Below are 17,451 nucleotides of genomic sequence, written 5' to 3'. Positions count from 1 at the left end.
AGATTTGCCTGACAGATGGATTGCTACTCAATTTCTACATCTCTCTCTCCTCTGATCACAGTTTTCACTCTTAACAAGGTGAACAGTGTCTACTGTGGGGATAGGGAAATATTCAGATGATGTAGAATGGCTTTGGGGCCATCCTTATTATTGCCTCCTACATATTCTACATGCTACAAAGTTCCTTCAGTCATTCTTTCAAAGCTTTCCTGTACTGAGCTGAGACTGATATGGACTTTTAAAAGTAGTTATCTGTCCTAAAGGCATCTAGACCTTAATGCCCAAAAAAGCCATAGGATGTCTCTGCATTTTGTGAACCAGCCATAGCTGTTAGACATTTTAAGAGGAGAAGGCTGGGTTCTGAACTGCCTTTTGTTTGGTTGGAGCAAATTTTGCTTTCTACCAAGACTTGCTTGCCTTGATGGTATTACAGAGCCAGGGCTTTGATTGTTGAGATTTCCATAACAAATAATAACCAGTGTTTGTCTCTTGATTAATTTTAAAATACAGCTTTTAACTTTTTAATTCCTAGGTGGTAATCACTAGATTGAACAGCAATAACCATGGGAGATGCTGCAAAACCTTGCTTTGCCAAACAAAATAAGGAACAGGAAATTTTAGCTCAAGAAGAATTAAAAGGAAGTCCTGTACAGAAAGACTACCGAGTCATGGATGAATATGGAAATGGCCATAGCAATAAAGTAGATACCAGCCTGCAAAAGAAAAAGGGAACACCAGGTCATTATGGAAGCAGTCCCAGGCGAGGGCCATGTAGTGTTTTGAGTAGCCCAAATTCACTTAAAAACACAACTTATGGTCAAGGGACAAAGTTAAATGATACACAAAGAGACCAAATGAAGAAGTGGGTATCTGATGACCACCTTGGTACATCTGACAGCTGGAGAGAGCACAGATCTGTTGCCTCAATTCCTGTGCATAACAGGACAAGAAAGGACTCTTCTCATGACGTTGAAGGTACTGGAAACAGAAATGTACGACGACAACTTCAGGAAGACTTAATGAGTGAAGACGTGCCAGACATGCAGGAAGGAAGCTCTGGTAATCAACATGTTTGTTTTTACACAGCTATCCAGTAAAGTAGCTTCTGGGTGTGTTACTGAAAAGCAAAATTTCAAGTTTCAGTGAAAAAATAACTTTTGTTCTGTCATATGTTGCGAACTGTTGAGTGTACTATACTGCAGTACTTTAAACAGATTGTTACAGCGAATGATTTGGAACTTGTTTTATAAATTGTGTTGTCTTTGTAAGTTAGTTTATAAGTGGTAGGAGTAAGTAGATGGCAGCATCTGTGTAGCATCCCTGTTTGCAGTTTTCTAGGTACAATTTGATTGAATCTGTCAACGCTGATAAGGGATGTTTCAGTTAAGTTGATACAGTGTAAGATTTTGGAGCTACTGATGAGGTCTATAACAACGTATGTATTGAAATGCAAGAAAGAACAGGTTAAGGGAGGATAAAGTGATCAATATCGTAAGTTCTTCATTGAGTCTGAGTACCAGAAGGAAGTGTAACAGAAAGAGGAAGCTTTAAAGAGAATGTAATTAGACAAAATAAGAAAGCTAAGGCACAGATGAGGTGCTGCTAACATGGAACAACTGCCTGTTAGCAAGACATCTGTCTTGTTTCAGTTAAGACTGGGCAGCAAAGACAGTATTGATCTGCCCCCCTGCTGAGAAGGAAAGCTATTGCTGGTGGATACCAGGAAGTCCAGGAATTAAGTGTCCTTTCCCTTGATACTAGCTGTCACTAAAAAGATAAACTGTCAGCAGGTGCCCAGCGTCTCTCATTGTTAGAAGTAAGTTGCACACTTAAGCTCAACCTCAGATGAGGAGAGAGCAGAGTAGAATGCTTTCGCAAGTTTGTTCTCAGATTTGCTGGGTCTAATGAACTTTGTTCTGTGAAACTTCAGGAACTCACTGAAGTAGATTTTTGGAACCACCGGCAATCATACCTGAGAGCTTATTCAGGAGAAGTGAGCTACTGGCATATAGGAAAGGGCAAGCGTCTCTTAAAAGTGGAAGTAAAAAAAAAAAAAACAGTACACAACTTTAACCTTGGGAATCCGTTCTGGAACAAATAATGTAACCTGCTATTGACAAGTATTTGAAAGGTAACAAAGATAAAAGTAGCAGTAAACATGGATTCGTCACAAAAAAAGTATGCCAAGTCCTTCTAATTTATTTCTTTTAAATGGTGATCAGCTCCCTGTGGACGTGGGAGAAGCAGTTAGTAGATACTGCTAGGACTAGTACTGCAGTACTTTAGACACTCTTACATGACAGTCCTGTAAGTAAACTAGAGGAAATTTCTCTAGATGAAATTAATACAAGAGACTTGCAGAACTAATTAGATAACTATACTCAGAAAATACTTAACAAAGATTTTGTCAAAATAATAGGAATCATTGAGCAAGCACCTATGAGGATTCTATTCTGTTCAATGTTTATTACGCTATTCTGATGATGAATGAAGACAGCATGCTTATTGATTTTGTGCTTTTAAATTTGAATATGCTGTGGAGCTGGTAGGAGCTGAATGTGGAAAAGCAGGAAAGTCAGTTAAAATAACTGCACAGTTGGAGAAATTACCTACATACAGGATGAAGCACAATAGAAATATGTGCAAATGCCATTGTCTAAGTAGGAATGTCAACTATACAAATAAAGGAGGAAAAGTTGTTATAAGTATTTTTTTTAGAGAAGAATCTGAAATCGTAGTGAATCAGAAGATGATAATGAGTAGTCAGTGTCATGGTGTTGTGAGGCATGAAAACAGACTCGCAGCCTGAAGTACTCCTTTTTCTGTAAGTCTTTGGTAAACTTGGTTGCAGTGCTCTGTCCAGCTTTGGCACCTTACTTGAATGAATAAAATGGAAACAGTCCAAAGAAGAGCAAGAAGAATGCCAGGGCACATAGGAAACAGAAACCACACAATCTGTAAACAATCCCCAATCTTTCTGCAAAAGGAAAGGGTAGAGAGGCATGATAGCAGTCTTCAGCTGTCTAAAAAGGTATTAAAAAGCTGATGTAGTAATCTGGCTCGCGTCTTTCCAATAGATGGGACACAAAGCAATGGGCCTAAAATTGAGCAAGAAAGGTTCAGATGAGCAATAAAGGGGATGTATCTCATGGTAAACCTAGTGAAGTACTGGAGAGGTTGTCTGGGCAGCTCATGGAGGATGTACCTGAAGGCCTTTAAGAACAGGTTAGGTGAGCATTGCTCAGGATTGACAAAGTTCATTTCATCCTGCTGCAAAGCACAGGCATGGAATAGCTCACCTCTTGAGGTCCCTTCAAAAGCTCTAATTCTCTGTCAAGTAGGAAACAATAACTAAAAATATTTATTTTAGCATTTCCTTTTACTTGAAATCTTTTATGCAGTTGTCCCTTTCCTTTACCTTCATGTCTTTTTATTGTAGCTCATAAGGAAAGAGTCTACGAAATCTCTTGAGGCACTGATTTTTCTGCAGGAGCTTTAACTTTAACTTGCCTTTGGTACTTTATTTAGTCATTAACCTATAATTAAATTGTCACTACTGTAACCAGCAAATATTAGAAGTATTTATTTACTTTGTAATTTTTTAAAGTTACTTAGTGATTACACAAATAATTTGTAAGTAGGTAGTTGTCACACGGTTTCCTGCAAAGTTGTTCATTTAATACACATTTTTCTCTCACACTGATCACTAAAAATGTAGTCAAACAACTGTGGCGGGTCTTAGGAGTTTGAGCAGGAGAGTCAGCATGGAAAATGGATGTCTAAAGTTCAGAGACTCTGATTTCTCTTTCTGCTCCTTGGAGCTTCCTTTGGAGTACTGTCCCTGCAACCTATTAAGCTTTAGTTCTTTTTATTCCAGCATAAACTTGTGCTGCTGCTGAAATAAATTATATTACCATTCTTGTCCTGTTCCTGTTTACAGCACTAGCACATGCATGCTGCTCAGTGAACTGAATCAAACAATGGTTGAAAATACACAACCAGGTCGCTTCCCTTTTGCCAGTTATTAGAGTCAAAAATTGTGGTTGCAGGAAAGAAACTTTGTAAATGTATTTGGTAAAGGAGTTGTGTTTTATCTTTTTTTTTTTTTTTTAATTTTTACAAATTAAAACCTTATGCTATGATAAGGGTTTTGGAGTCTAAGGAAGTTACATAAACTTTCTCAGAAGCAGGGAGCTTTAAAAATTGAATGCATCTGGACATCCTGTATAGCTGTTCAAGTGAAAGGTAAGATGTGATCTAAAGTCATGTGTGACAATCTGGGCTGTGTATATTCATTCCTGAGATTACTTTTACAGGTACTCTTTGGACCAATAGCAATTCCTGCTTCAAAATGATGACAAAGTTTGCTTAAAAGTAGAAGTGGTATTTACATTAATTTGTTCCAGAACTTTTGCTGTAAACGTAACAGGCTTTCTAAGCATGTTTATTCTGTCAGTTGCACAGCTTTATTAAGCAATGTGTGCAAATACTTAGCAAGTTATTATTTATTGACTTATGTAGCCAATAGGGGTTGTTATTTTTTTTTCACTCGTCTGTTTAATAATGTGAAGGCAATACTGATCCATATGCTGGTTTAACTGAAAGGCAAGTGACATTAACAGACAGTTATTACTGATGATAATAAATTGCTGTATGTCAGCAAAGCCATGGTGGTGCTATATCATAGTGCTGTTAGCTCTTACAAATCTTTCAGATTGGCCTACGCTCACTAATTCTGTGATATTCATAGTGGTCTATGGGTCAGTTCACTTTCTAGCTTGTTTGTCTACCTAAGCCTGACTAGGCATCCTGAAATCTTTGGATATATTCTACCTTTTCATTATAATGACATACAGGTATGTCTCAACTAGGCAGTGAAATCTATTGCATTTAGTTTTATTTTTCTGCAAGTTTTAACAAAGCTATCTAAATAAGGTTAGATAGCTTAACAAAGCTATCTAAATAAGAAGGACTGCAATGGGACACATTAGTGGTTTTTAGTAGTTCAGAACAAAGGTACTATAGGTTATAACACAAATATACGCTCTTGCTATTATCAGACTTGCACAGAACAGATTATGAAACAATGCAGGGTAGGTGGTATGTATTATCTTTGACGTGCACATAAGTAGAAGGGTAATTAATGGAAAAAACAAACAAAATGTTTTGTGGTACTCTGAAGTTATTTGACATATTTGCTCTCATAACTCTTTATAAGAAATGAAGAAGCTTAGGAAACCAAGAAGATCAAGAAGAACTAGAAAAGATGAGTATGATCAAGATGAAGTGGATGGTCCAGTCATAGATGAATCTGTGCTGTCGGCAAAAGAACTTCTAGGGTTGCAACAAGCTGAAGAACGATTGAAGCGAGACTGCATTTACAGGCTGAAGAAGGTGCCACTGTCTTTACTTGTATAGTCCTCTCCTATTTTTTTTGTCTGTAAATACAATATAGAGGCTACACTTTGAGCAATTTCTCTGACTGTAGCTAGAAGGTCCAGTTATAGAATTGATGTAACGTACAAAAGGGGTGCTGTTAATGAATTGTCAAGAGAAGGCAGGTTGTCCTTTGTATTTTTACTATAATAAATCTTGGTTTGGCAGCAATTTAAGCACAAAAAATGTCTGCTTCTTTAGTTCATGAATTAACATTGGATCACTAGATGCTGGAGCAGTGGATCAGAAAAGTTTTATTGTATGTTTGTTCAGTTAATATATTCTTCCATGGGCATTGGGTATTTTCCACTGTAAAAGACAATGTGTTGGGCTTGATTGACTCAGTACCACCATTCTTCTGGCATTATATTTGATATGCAAACTTTTTGACTGTAAAGATGGAGTTAGGAAAGCTAAAGTGAGTATTTCTGGACTTCAGAGTTACAGTCATTCAACTTAGCAAGGGTATTGAATGAAATGAAGGTAATATCGTTCTGTATTTTAGGGTTTTTTGCTATCTTTATTTTAGCAACCTCGAAGCTACCCATCAGCAAAATACACCTGCAAATTGTGTGATGTTTTGATTGAGTCGGTGGCTTTTGCCCATAAGCATATTAAAGAGAAAAGACACAAGAAAAGCCTAAAGGTGAGTTAAGGACAATAAAAAGTCTAAAATGCAGATTTATGAAACTGTCCTCACCCTACTAATGGCAATGAAACTGCACTGCTTCCAAAATCATTCCACATTTATTTTTTACTGTGTTTGAATCTTCTTAAAAACTATTACGTAGTGATACTGGTAAAAAGAGTAAACCTGGGATCTGGACTGGGGTCTGCCTTCGGCTTTGGAATTTAATTTGTACTTTTTCATGCCTATTATTATTAAAAGAAGTCCTCATTTAAAGTATAACTCAGTAATATTTTGTTACTGGTGGTTTGAAGTATAATAAAAAAGCTGTACCAACTGACTCTTCTGTTTTGCTGTTCTATAATTCTTGTAGACTAGTTATGTGTATTCTTCTTAGTGTATATTTCATTGGCATATTTCAGCAATGAAGAGTTTTGATCAAGTCCAGAGCAATGAGGAGTAGCAATAAGCAAATATAGTTGGTATGGCAGGATTGGAAATTATTAGCTATATGTCAGGGTGAAGATTTCAATTCAGAAATACTGTAAATGAAATTAAAAACTTGTGGAGTTTTACAGACTTGTTTATATGTAAAGGAAATGGATTTGTTTTGAACATAAACATCAGAATAACTTCCTGCATAACCTCAATTTTCCTTCCTATTTTTTTAGTTAAATGTCTTCTGTTCCTTCTACTTTCTCAGCTTGAAGTGGGCAAAAATATTTGTCTTCTGCAGGTTTTCTATTTCTTCCTCTTTAACTCTCACCCTTTCCTACTTCATTGATGATGAAAGAATTGGTGACTTTTTTTAATGTTCCAAATACATGTATATATACCTCTGCACATTACTGAAGCCTACTGGAATATCTAATTCTTTTTACCTGTCACAGTTTCTCTCTTGATGTTCTTGCTTCCAATTACCTCCATTATTTAGAAAACCTGTGGTGGTATTACTTGGGATGAGCTGCGGGCATTTATTCTAGCACATTAAGCAACTCAAGAAAATCATTAAAATGTCACTGTTATTATCTTTTAAAGGAAAAGCAAGAAGAACAGCTGCTGACCGCTCTGCCTCCTCCAACGCCTTCCCAGATACAAGCTATTGGTGTTGCTATTGAAAATGTAGTGCAGGAGTTTGGCTTAACTAACGAAGATCTAGAAGAAAGGCTCGAGATTAAAACAGTGATGGAAAACTTACTGCGTCAAAAATTGCCAGGTATTATTTGCGATTTGTTTTAAATGCCAACTTTTTTTAAAAAAGGAAAACAACAGCTTATAAAGTGAAAACTTAGTTAAAAACCTTGGCTAGCTCAATTCTAAAACAGTATATTTAATTACTAGTCTGTTGAATGACCTGATGTGGCAATATAACCCTGTATCAGAATTAAATTAACAACGGTGCTCATACGCAAACAGACCTGTAATAAAAAGTGAAGATGAACAGGACATGGGGGGCATTTGACCTTCATGATAAGCCTTTACTAGCAACAGCATGGAAGGCCAGATTTACTAACACAGTTCTGTGCTGTTGGAAGACCCTTCTTCATCTCCTGTGGCTATCAAAACTAGATGTAGGTTTAAGATCTCCTGATAATGCCATAAAGTAGCTACAGACTTAGAATTGGGTATAGAGTAAATGCAATATAATTCTTTTTGTTGCAGAGTGCTCATTAAGATTGTATGGCTCCTCCTGTACCAGATTTGGTTTCAAAACTTCAGACATAAACATAGATATCCAGTTTCCTGCCACTGTAAGTAAGGCCATTTTATTAAGTATGTCTAAGTGGTTTTGAATGTTTGCACCTTTATGTAAATTATAGTTTAAATATAACTCAGTGTGGTAGTAGCACTTTTTATTAAAATGCATCGGGTAAAACAGCTACCACATTAAAATGGTCGTAAAATAACATTCCTAGCTTCATACACCAGTAATGGTCAGGCAGTATAATATAGCTTTGTGTTTTATCAAATCTTCCTTCTGAAAAACTGAAAACACTTAAATCTGTACTCCTAGCAGTCCTATGAGACAGATCATTATTTATCTTCTCTTACAGCTGGATTAAATGGCACTTCCGTGATCTTGTTTCTGTACTGATATATGCACATCAGATTTTTTGATTGCTAGGTTACTTTTGAGCCATGAAACCATCTTGCATCATTTATATGTAAAGTAATTTAGTATTGATTTGTCATGCTAGTTGTTTCTATACATCTTTATGCTTGAACAAAGAAAAGAAATTGAGGACTGTGGAAAGCTTATGATTCCATACTTAAACTTATTCCTGCTGTAGTTCATTTGGCAGTCTCATAGTTAAAATTTAGCATTTCCTCTAGGAAACAAAGATGGAAATGTTGTAGGGAAAAAGAATGATCCAAGCATCATGGCTTGTATCAGAAATAGTGTGGCCAGCAGGAGTAGGGAAGTGATCATCCCTCTGTACTCGGCACTGGTGAGGCTGCACCTCGAATACTGTGTTCAATTTTGGGCCCCTCACTACAAGAAGGACATGGAGGTGCTGGAGCGTGTCCAGAGAAGGGCAGCGAAGCTGGTGAAGGGTCTGGAGCACAAGTCTGATGAGGAGCGGCTGAGGGAACTGGGGTTGTTTAGCCTGGAGAAAAGGAGGCTCAGGGGAGACCTTATCGCTCTCTACAACTACCTGAAAGGAGGTTGTAGAGAGGTGGTGGTCGGTCTCTTCTCCCAGGTAACAAGTGATAGGATGAGAGAAAATGGCCTCAGGTTGAGCCGGGGGAGGTTTAGATTGGATATTAGGAAAACTTTGTTCACTGAAAGGGTTGTCAAGCATTGGAACAGGCTTCCCAGGGAAGTGGTTGAGTCACCATCCCTGGAGTTATTTAAAAGACGTTTGGATGTGGTGCTTATGGACATGGTGTAGTGGTGGTCTTGGTAGTGTTAGGTTTACAGTTGGACTCGATGATCTTAAAGGTCTTTTCCAACCTATACGATTCTGTGATTCTGTGGAGTTCATAAAGTGCATATAATTTTAAAAAGCTAGGATTCCAATCTTTCATGTGGGGTAGATCCACTATGTCAGAAGGCAATCATATTTAAGCACACTGAAATAGTATTTCTGTTGGTGTTTTTTTTCCACAACCAAGTCTTTGATAGAGGTAAAAATAGCTTTACTTACAATTACTCCAGGTTAATTTTTTTTTTTCTTCAATATCAGCAGAGTTCGTGTTCTTTTTGGTACAATTTAGCGATAACCAAGGAGTAAGAGCAGTTTTTTCTCAGTTGCTGTTATTTTGTTTCCTTCTTGCTGCCCTCTCTGGAAGAAAAACAGAAGTGGCCTATGGGCAATATTTTAAAATTTTTTTGAGTTGTGGGAAATCACCTTTTTGACAGCTATGAAAACAGCTTTATTACTTTTATTGGCAGATGACTCAACCAGATGTTCTCTTACTTGTGCAAGAAAGTCTCCAGAACAGTGGTAAGAAAAAATTGCTGCCTTCTCAATTCTGTTAAACTGCTACTGCTTAGTATTGTTGAATTCCACCTCTGTTGAGCAGGTAGACCACATGCTATTGTTTTTTTAGGAAGATGTGAAAAATACTGCAGGAAATAATACATTGGCAGAAGTGACTTTGGTTTGGTATTCAGTATTATGACTATTGAAGTCCCTTTGTTTGTGTTGATATGAGAAATCCCTAGTGGGAGGTTTTCTTCTACATTATAAGTGAAGATGTCATTAAACTTAAGGTAGACTGTTCTGCCTTTCTTTCCCCAGACTGCTCTACTAACCGTGTATAGTACAGAAAGTAGCCTAGGCTGCTCTTAATATGTGATCAGAAACTTGGTAACGTACTTTCAGACTGTGGTCTCTTTTCCTATAACTATGTGCATATGCCTGTTAGTGCAGTAAGGCCATGTACAAATGACTGCATACAGACACATTTATTTTTTTTTAGGTAGTGAATACAACTCTATGCACTAATATAGGCAAGTAAAGCTTACAATCTTAAAAAAAAAAAAAAAATGCATTTACTCAAACCAATTCGAGCATATGCAGGCAAAAAATGAAAAGATGGGAAAGAAACTCTGTCCTTTTAAATGAGGATTGCAAAAAGTAGCTTTAGTACTTTCTTGCCTTGCTTTATGCCCACAGTTGGGAAATCAGACCTTATGGTTACAAACATGTTTATTAAATATGCATATATTTACTGACCTAGATTTTTCTCCACCCCCACGCCCCATTGTATGTGCATCTTCTTGTCTGGTCAAATGACCATGATAGTCTTTGAGAATGGGGTTATTGTTCAACCAGACTGGAGGAATGATGACCCAGATCCCGTAAGAAGGTAGGATCTCAAATGTGTTTTGAAAGCAAGGAATATTTGCATTAACATCTTGTGCAAGGCCTTTTTCTATGAGTCAGAAGATACAGGGACAGAGCATTAGGCAATTGAGGTACCCCAGTGGCAAAAGCAAGATGTTTTTCAAAGAAGTCGGGTGTCCAAATGGCTGGGTAACATGAATAAAACCTTGTCCTTTCAGAATTTTTGAGTTGGGTATCTAAAATTGTTTCATAGTTTCCTCTCTGTCTGGCCCAGTGAAATAGTCAGGCATCAAAAATAAGCCCAGTTCGGATCAATAAATTCCACTTGGAGAAAGAGCTGCAGTGGCATCTGTACTTCTTTAGTGTTAAGATAAAAATGTAGATGAATTGTATTTGGAAACCTATGTAAAGAATAAGAGGAAAAAAAAGTAAGCATAGCAAGAAGACATTACATCATGTCAGTAAGCCTGTTTTGTTCTGTGCTTATATAGAGCATTTCTAGATTACCAGGGAAAATAAAGTTGGATATTTTCTTTCTGTCTAGTACTGACCTAACACTCTGGTTTTCATCTTTCATGTTAACGTTGTTTTACAGATGTCATTGGTCTGTCTGTATGCCTGGATTACTGAAGCCAGTACTTAACCAAAACATACCTGCTTAATTATACCTACTGTGTATATGAATTTTGAAAAGTTCCTTTTTTTTTTGAGTATTTTCGTAACAGTGCTTATCATAGAGTATAGACCATACTCTTCCCGTTACATATGAAAAACTTTCTTTAAAAGAGTGACAGGATTAATCTATCAGATTGTCTCAAAATTAGTCATTTTATTAAGAAGTTGAGGTTCTAGCTGTACTCTTCTAGTTGCATCTAGTTCAATGTATTTTTCTGTCAACACCATGCTTAACATGGCTTCTTCTTTTTCTTTCTTCCCCCTAGAATCTTTTATGGAAGTTGATGCAGATTTCCATGCTAGAATACCAGTGGTGGTGTGCAGAGAAAAGCAAAGGTCTCAGTTGTCACTTTGTGTGTTCTAATAGTATATAGCAATGTAAATTATATGTACCAACATCTGAAAAATGACGTTTCTGTACTAAATTATTACAGTTCCATGGATCTTGAAACACAAACTAACACTCAATGGGCAAGTCATTCCTAGCCTAGAATAAGAGGGTAAGGGTTGTTCTGTCCTCAGCTGTGTATTTCCCAATCCCTTCAAGCATTATGGCTTCCAGCATGTACCCTTACCCTTCCATTTGGGATAACTGCTTAAGCAGAAACTTTCCTTTCTTATAGGTAGTGTAGATACCATATTAAATTATGGATTTCTGTAAGGGCAAGATCAGCTTGCTGAGCTTCACTAGGATTTTGAGAACAAGTGAAAGACATTTTATTTTGCCCATTTAATGGATATCACTTAAGATTAACGAAACATTCTGTAAACAGATACTGATACAGAAATATTACCAAGTTATTTGCTGCTACCTTGATCTTTCACTGTTTGAAAATGTTTCTTGTGCTGTGGAAACAGCATAGAAACTGTTTTCTGATGGGTATGGTATGGGAAGATGTTTTTGATTCGTGAAGGAAATTAGCACTGTAATTTTTTTTAGTTCGGTGAATTAATATCATTAGAGACAAATACTTAAATTTGAATTGTATTTGAAAACACTTTTACAGAAAATTATAATGCATATATTTTCAACCTAGCCATAAATCAAATTGGTTTTCCATGCTATGTTCAATGTAGATACCGTGTCTTTGAGAAGCTGTTAGGTCTTTCCTTACAGCCTTCTGCTACACTGTTTTGTGAGATGTCATCTGACCTATGGCTGCTCTTACAAAACCTCCAAGATCTTTTACTTTGTTTCTTTTTGGGTTTTAGTGGCCTTATTTGTAAAGTGAGTGCAGGGAATGAGAATGCTTGTCTAACAACAAACCATTTGGCTACACTTGGAAAACTGGAACCTACTGTAGTACCTTTAGTGATTGCCTTCAGGTACTGGGCAAAGGTAAGGGTCATTTGTATTTCCCCATCTGTGAATAAATATTGAATGAACATTGATTATTACGCTGTTAAGACTGTAGGTATGGTTTAGAAAACAGTTGTTGAAACTGTCTTTAGAAAAAGAGTTGGAAAAAGGATATTTAAATTTTTTATAAATTGTAAATTTTATAAATTATATAACTATCATTTGTGTGTTATAATGTTCTGCTAAATTTCTAAGTGGAATTTTAAGCTTCAGCCAGTGGCATGCAGACTGTAAGTGTCCTGCTCTGTTACCAAACAAGTCAGAGGAATATATATGAAATGGAATTACCTGTTTCCCATAAATTTAATGCATCATGAAAAAACTGAAAGAAAGAGCTGCTTGTTTCCATATGTAGATGAAAATTTTCTTGTGAATTAAAATAAATTGTTCCAAAACTTTGTGTGCCTGCAATTAAAATATGATTTAAGAAAAACATTGAAAAACTTTTGGCTTGTACTATATCTACGTAAAATGAGTCACCATTTTTGCAAAGGTGCTGTATGCTGTCTGTTTTGCCACTCTGCATCCTATGGCTCTTACACTGAAAATATTATGGTAATAACATGACTCCAGTAAATACACAGGCCTTGAGAACAAAGTCCATCCCACAAGAAGTGAAAGATGTCTGAGTTTCTGTCAGTATTTAATGTGACAGACTTCTGAACAGTAATTAAAAGAATATTTTTCATGGTATCACTTGAAACTTTGACTGCACCATTTATTTTTACAGTTGTGCTGTGTTGATCATCCTGAAGAGGGAGGCTTGTCACCTTATGTGTTCGCTTTAATGGTTATTTTCTTTCTACAACAGAGGAAAGAGCCTTTTCTACCTGTCTATTTGGGATCATGGGTATGTGTATTAATACACTGAATAATATGAATGAGAGGAGCAATCACATGTGGTGTGTAACCCGTCAGCTTCTTGCTGTTCTGAGCAAGCCATAAGCCAGCCACTTCTGCAGGAATTCAGAAAGAATGTGAATTCAGCCAGACTACACCTAACTTCTGTATGCTTGGCTGTAAGGATGCAATTCACAGTCCTAGTCATTGAATTAAGTGCTCTGTTGCCCCTTTTGTGAGTAAGGAGAGCTGGGTATTGAATAATGCACTTCATAACCTACTTCCTCATTTCTTCAGCCTTTCTTCCAGACTCTCGAGAACTCTGAATTCACATAGCTACATCCCAAGACAATGTCTTGGATTTTGACATCTAATTCTTCAAAATGTAGACCACAGCTGGGGAGCACACCAGTGTGATTCCTGCCCCGAGGGATCAGACTAGGGCTTTAGAGCATGTATTTCTTGGGTTTAGAAGCTGAAATGCATCTTAATATCAGGAGCTGTATTATGGACACAAATCCAGAATCCAGTTCTCCAGGACACCATTCAGGTGTTACATTCATGGCACATTTTTGTTCTTAGAGTCACCTGTTATATTTAGTGTGCATGTTCCAGTTTCCATAACCAATTGCATGGGCCTTGCAGTTAACAATTTCCTTCAGTACATGACTGATTGATTCCCAAAGCCTCTCCACTCTCTGCACTGAATGAGAGAAAAGTCCTATAGTATACAGCCATATAATTAAAAAATACATATTTATGCTTGTGTAATGTGCAAAGACAAGGTTCTATGACATATGGATACCCTTCCAAGAGCACTGAACTCTTGAGAGCTTTTTGTAGAGAAGTATAAGGAGAAGAGAGAAGCAGATTGGGGCATATTCTAGGCCTGGAACAGCTATTTTTAAACTTTGTTCTGTTTTAATTTGGCTTACAACGGGGCGGGGGGGGGGGGAGATTTAAAGTTCACGTGATGTTTAGCTGTATGTTTCTTATTCTATTTCCTTTAGATTGGAGGATTTTCATTAAACAAATTAACTAATTTTCATCTGAGAGAAGTCGAGAATGATGCTGTGGTTTGGGAGCATAACCCCATTGATGATTCTGATTTGCCACAAGAAACTTCCCCTAGAAGGGGCAAGGTCTGAACCATGTAATTTACTACTGTAGTAGTCCAGCAGTCATTGCTGTTCTTGAAAAAAGAACCATCTTCTATTTTTGTTTTGTGTTTATGTTGCAAAACCACAAGCTGAACTAAGAGATTGCATGACTGCTTGATACCATACTTACTATGCTTACTTCTTGATGCTAAGACGCTAGCAGGAAACTAGGTGTTATTTCAAACTCTTTGATAAGACCCTAGGTTTTAATCTGTTGGGGGAGAATACAGTTTATAGAGTTGAATCAATTTTATCTCAGAATTAGGTTAAGCATATGAAAAATATTTCCTCTTAACTATTCTTACAAATTATTTATTTTATAACAACTTTGCAAGAAACGCTATCATTATATGATTGCACGTTTTGACAGTTAACAATACAGTTTAGGCTTCACTAAAAAATAGGCTATATGATCCATTCTGTCCAATTAGATTAGGTGTGATATTTTCTTGGAAATTTATTAATTATGGCAAAAGCACTTAAACAAGCAGTTGTTATTAATCATTTATGCTATTCTTTATCATTGCTGCAGTCTTTCACTTTGAAGTTTTATAATCTGAGTTTATACTATCTCTTCCAATTTTTTAATTGCAGTTTTTATTGCAATTGCAGGAGTAGAGAAGTAACTATGAATTTTGTAATATTACATTACAGATTAAATACAAGGAAGTGTAACAGCTAAACACCTGTGCATTAAATATTATTTAAGCTTTTCTTCTGTAATTGACAGGTTCCCTTAGTATTTGGTTCAGAACAGCAGTGTTCAGCACCTGCTGGTCAGCTCTGGGTAGAAATGCTTCGTTTCTATGCCTTGGAGTTCAATATGGCTGATTTGGTTATTAGCATACGACTCAAAGAAACAGTGTCTCGTGAATCAAAGGACTGGCCTAAAAAGCGCATTGCTGTGGAAGGTATATATATCCACAAACTTTAAAGAACTGTTACTTTAATTTTCTAGGGTACTGTCTTGGCTATTGACATAGTGTGTAATAACTTAGAATTTTTCAATACTGGACTGTGATTCCCAATAATATAGTAGAATATGTTTTGGAAAAAATCAATTTAATATTTCTCTTGGGTATTTTTTTCAACATTATCAAAAGCAATTAAGTGGACTTAAAAATTGTATTCATCACAATTCATAGATCATAGAGTCATAGAATGGTTTGGGTTGGAAGTGACCTTAAAGATCGTCTAGTTCCAACCCCCCTGCCATGGTCAGGGACACCTTCCACTAGACCGGGTTACTAAAAGCCCCATCCAGCCTGGCCTTGAACACTTCCGGGGATGGGGCATCCACAGCTTCTCTGGGCAACCTGTTCCAGTGCCTGACCACCCTCATAGTGAAGAGTTTCTTCCTTATATCTAATCTAAATCTACCCTCTTTCAGTTTAAAGCCATTACCTCTTGCCCTATCACTATATGCCCTTGTAAAAAGTCCCTCTCCAGCTTTCTTCTAGGCCCCCTTCAGGTGCTGGAAGGCTGCTATGAGGTCTCCCCGGAGCCTTCTCTTCTCCACGCTGAACAATCCCAACTCTCTCAGCCTATCTTCATAGGACTGGGGCTCCAGCCCTCTGATCATCTTTGTGGCCCTCCTCTGGACCCAATCCAACAGGTCCATGTCCTTCTTATGTTGGGGGCCCCAGAGCTGAACACAGTACTCCAGGTGGGGTCTTATGAGAGCAGAGTAGAGGGGGAGAATCACTTCCCTCAAACTGCTGGCCACACTTCTTTTGATGCAGCCCAGGATACAGTTGGCCTTCTGGGCTGCAAGCGCACATTGCTGGGTCATGTTGAGCTTCTCATCAACCAACATCCTCAAGTCCTTCTCCTCAGGGCTGCTCTCAGTCTGTTCTCCACCCAGCCTGTATTTGTGCTTGGGATTGCCCCGATACAGTTGCAGGACCTTGTGTAAGACAGTGACTCAACCAAAGTCACCATCTTATTACTTCGTTCTTAAAATATTGAGACCAGACCACCATGCAGTACTCAGATGTAGGCACACCGTGGTTTTATGTAGCAACAAAACTATGTCTTCTGTTCTTAGTGTTTTATCCATCCTATCACTACACTCCCTGATAACGAGTCCCTCCCCATCTTTCCGGGAGGCCCGCTCTAAGTACTGGAAGGCTGCTGTGAGATCTCCCTGGAGCCTTCACTTCTCTAGGCTAAACAATCCCAGCTCTCTCAGCCTGTTCTCATTGGGGAAGTGCTCCAGCCCCCTGATCGTCTTCGTGGCCCTCCTCTGGACCCAATCCAACAGGTCCATGTCTTTCTTATGTTGGGGGCCCCAGAGCTGAAAACAGTACACAGGTGGGGTCTCACAAGAGTGGAGTAGAGGGGAGAATCATCTCCCTTGACCTGCTGGCCACACTTCTTTTGATGCAGCCTAGGACTGGCTTTCTGGGCTGTGAGCGCACATTGCTGGGTCATACTCAGTTTTTCATCCAATACCCCCAAGTCCTTCTCCACAGAGCTGCTCTCAATTCACTCATTGCCCAGCCTGTATACATGTTTGAGATTGCCCCAACGCAGTTCCAGGACCTTGTGCTTGGCCTTGTTGAACTTCATAAGGCTCGCACGGGCCCACCTCTCAAGCCTGTCAAGGTCCCTCTGGATGGCATCCCTTCCCTCTAGAGTATCAACCACACCACTCAGCTTGCTGTCATCTGCAAACTTGGTGAGGGTGTACTCAATCCCACTGTCCGTGTCCCCAGCACAGATGTTAAATGATACTGGTCCCAATACGGACCCCTGAGGGACACCACGCATCACAGGTCTCCACACAGACATTGAGCCATTGACTGCAACTCTTTGAGTGTGACCATCCAGCCAATTCCTTATCCACTGAGTGGTCCAGCCGTCATGTCCATGTGTCTCCAACTTAGAGACATGGATGTTGTGCAGGACAGTGTCAAATGCTTTGCACAAGTCCAGGTAGATGATGTCAGTCGCTCTTCCCTTACCCGCCAATGCTGTAACCCCGTTGTAGAAGGCCACCAAATTTGTCAGGCACAATTTGCCCTCAGTGAAGCCATGTTGGCTGTCACCTATCAC

At 38.2% G+C, this 17,451-nt stretch overlaps 1 protein-coding gene across 4 annotated transcripts in view; it reads left to right on the top strand.

The window, feature by feature from the left end:
- The window catches only part of TUT7 (terminal uridylyl transferase 7), a 36,891-nt gene that overhangs the window by 1,688 nt on the left and 17,752 nt on the right, over positions 1 to 17,451 (top strand). For all 4 annotated transcript variants that reach the window (XM_072859396.1, XM_072859392.1, XM_072859395.1 and 1 more), the window contains exons 2-12: positions 533 to 1,059; positions 5,219 to 5,394; positions 5,966 to 6,082; positions 7,103 to 7,280; positions 7,727 to 7,815; positions 9,462 to 9,513; positions 11,301 to 11,370; positions 12,247 to 12,373; positions 13,125 to 13,244; positions 14,245 to 14,376; positions 15,125 to 15,305. In XM_072859396.1, the coding sequence (XP_072715497.1) occupies positions 564 to 1,059; positions 5,219 to 5,394; positions 5,966 to 6,082; positions 7,103 to 7,280; positions 7,727 to 7,815; positions 9,462 to 9,513; positions 11,301 to 11,370; positions 12,247 to 12,373; positions 13,125 to 13,244; positions 14,245 to 14,376; positions 15,125 to 15,305 (1,738 nt within the window). In that variant the 5' untranslated portion in view covers positions 533 to 563. The remainder of the gene's footprint in view (positions 1 to 532; positions 1,060 to 5,218; positions 5,395 to 5,965; positions 6,083 to 7,102; positions 7,281 to 7,726; positions 7,816 to 9,461; positions 9,514 to 11,300; positions 11,371 to 12,246; positions 12,374 to 13,124; positions 13,245 to 14,244; positions 14,377 to 15,124; positions 15,306 to 17,451) is intronic.

This window comes from Ciconia boyciana, chromosome 4 (genome assembly GCF_034638445.1).
Source record: "Ciconia boyciana chromosome 4, ASM3463844v1, whole genome shotgun sequence".
Lineage (NCBI taxonomy): Eukaryota > Metazoa > Chordata > Aves > Ciconiiformes > Ciconiidae > Ciconia > Ciconia boyciana.
Note: the sequence above shows the minus strand (reverse complement) of the source record. Positions and strands in the feature narration are given on the sequence as shown.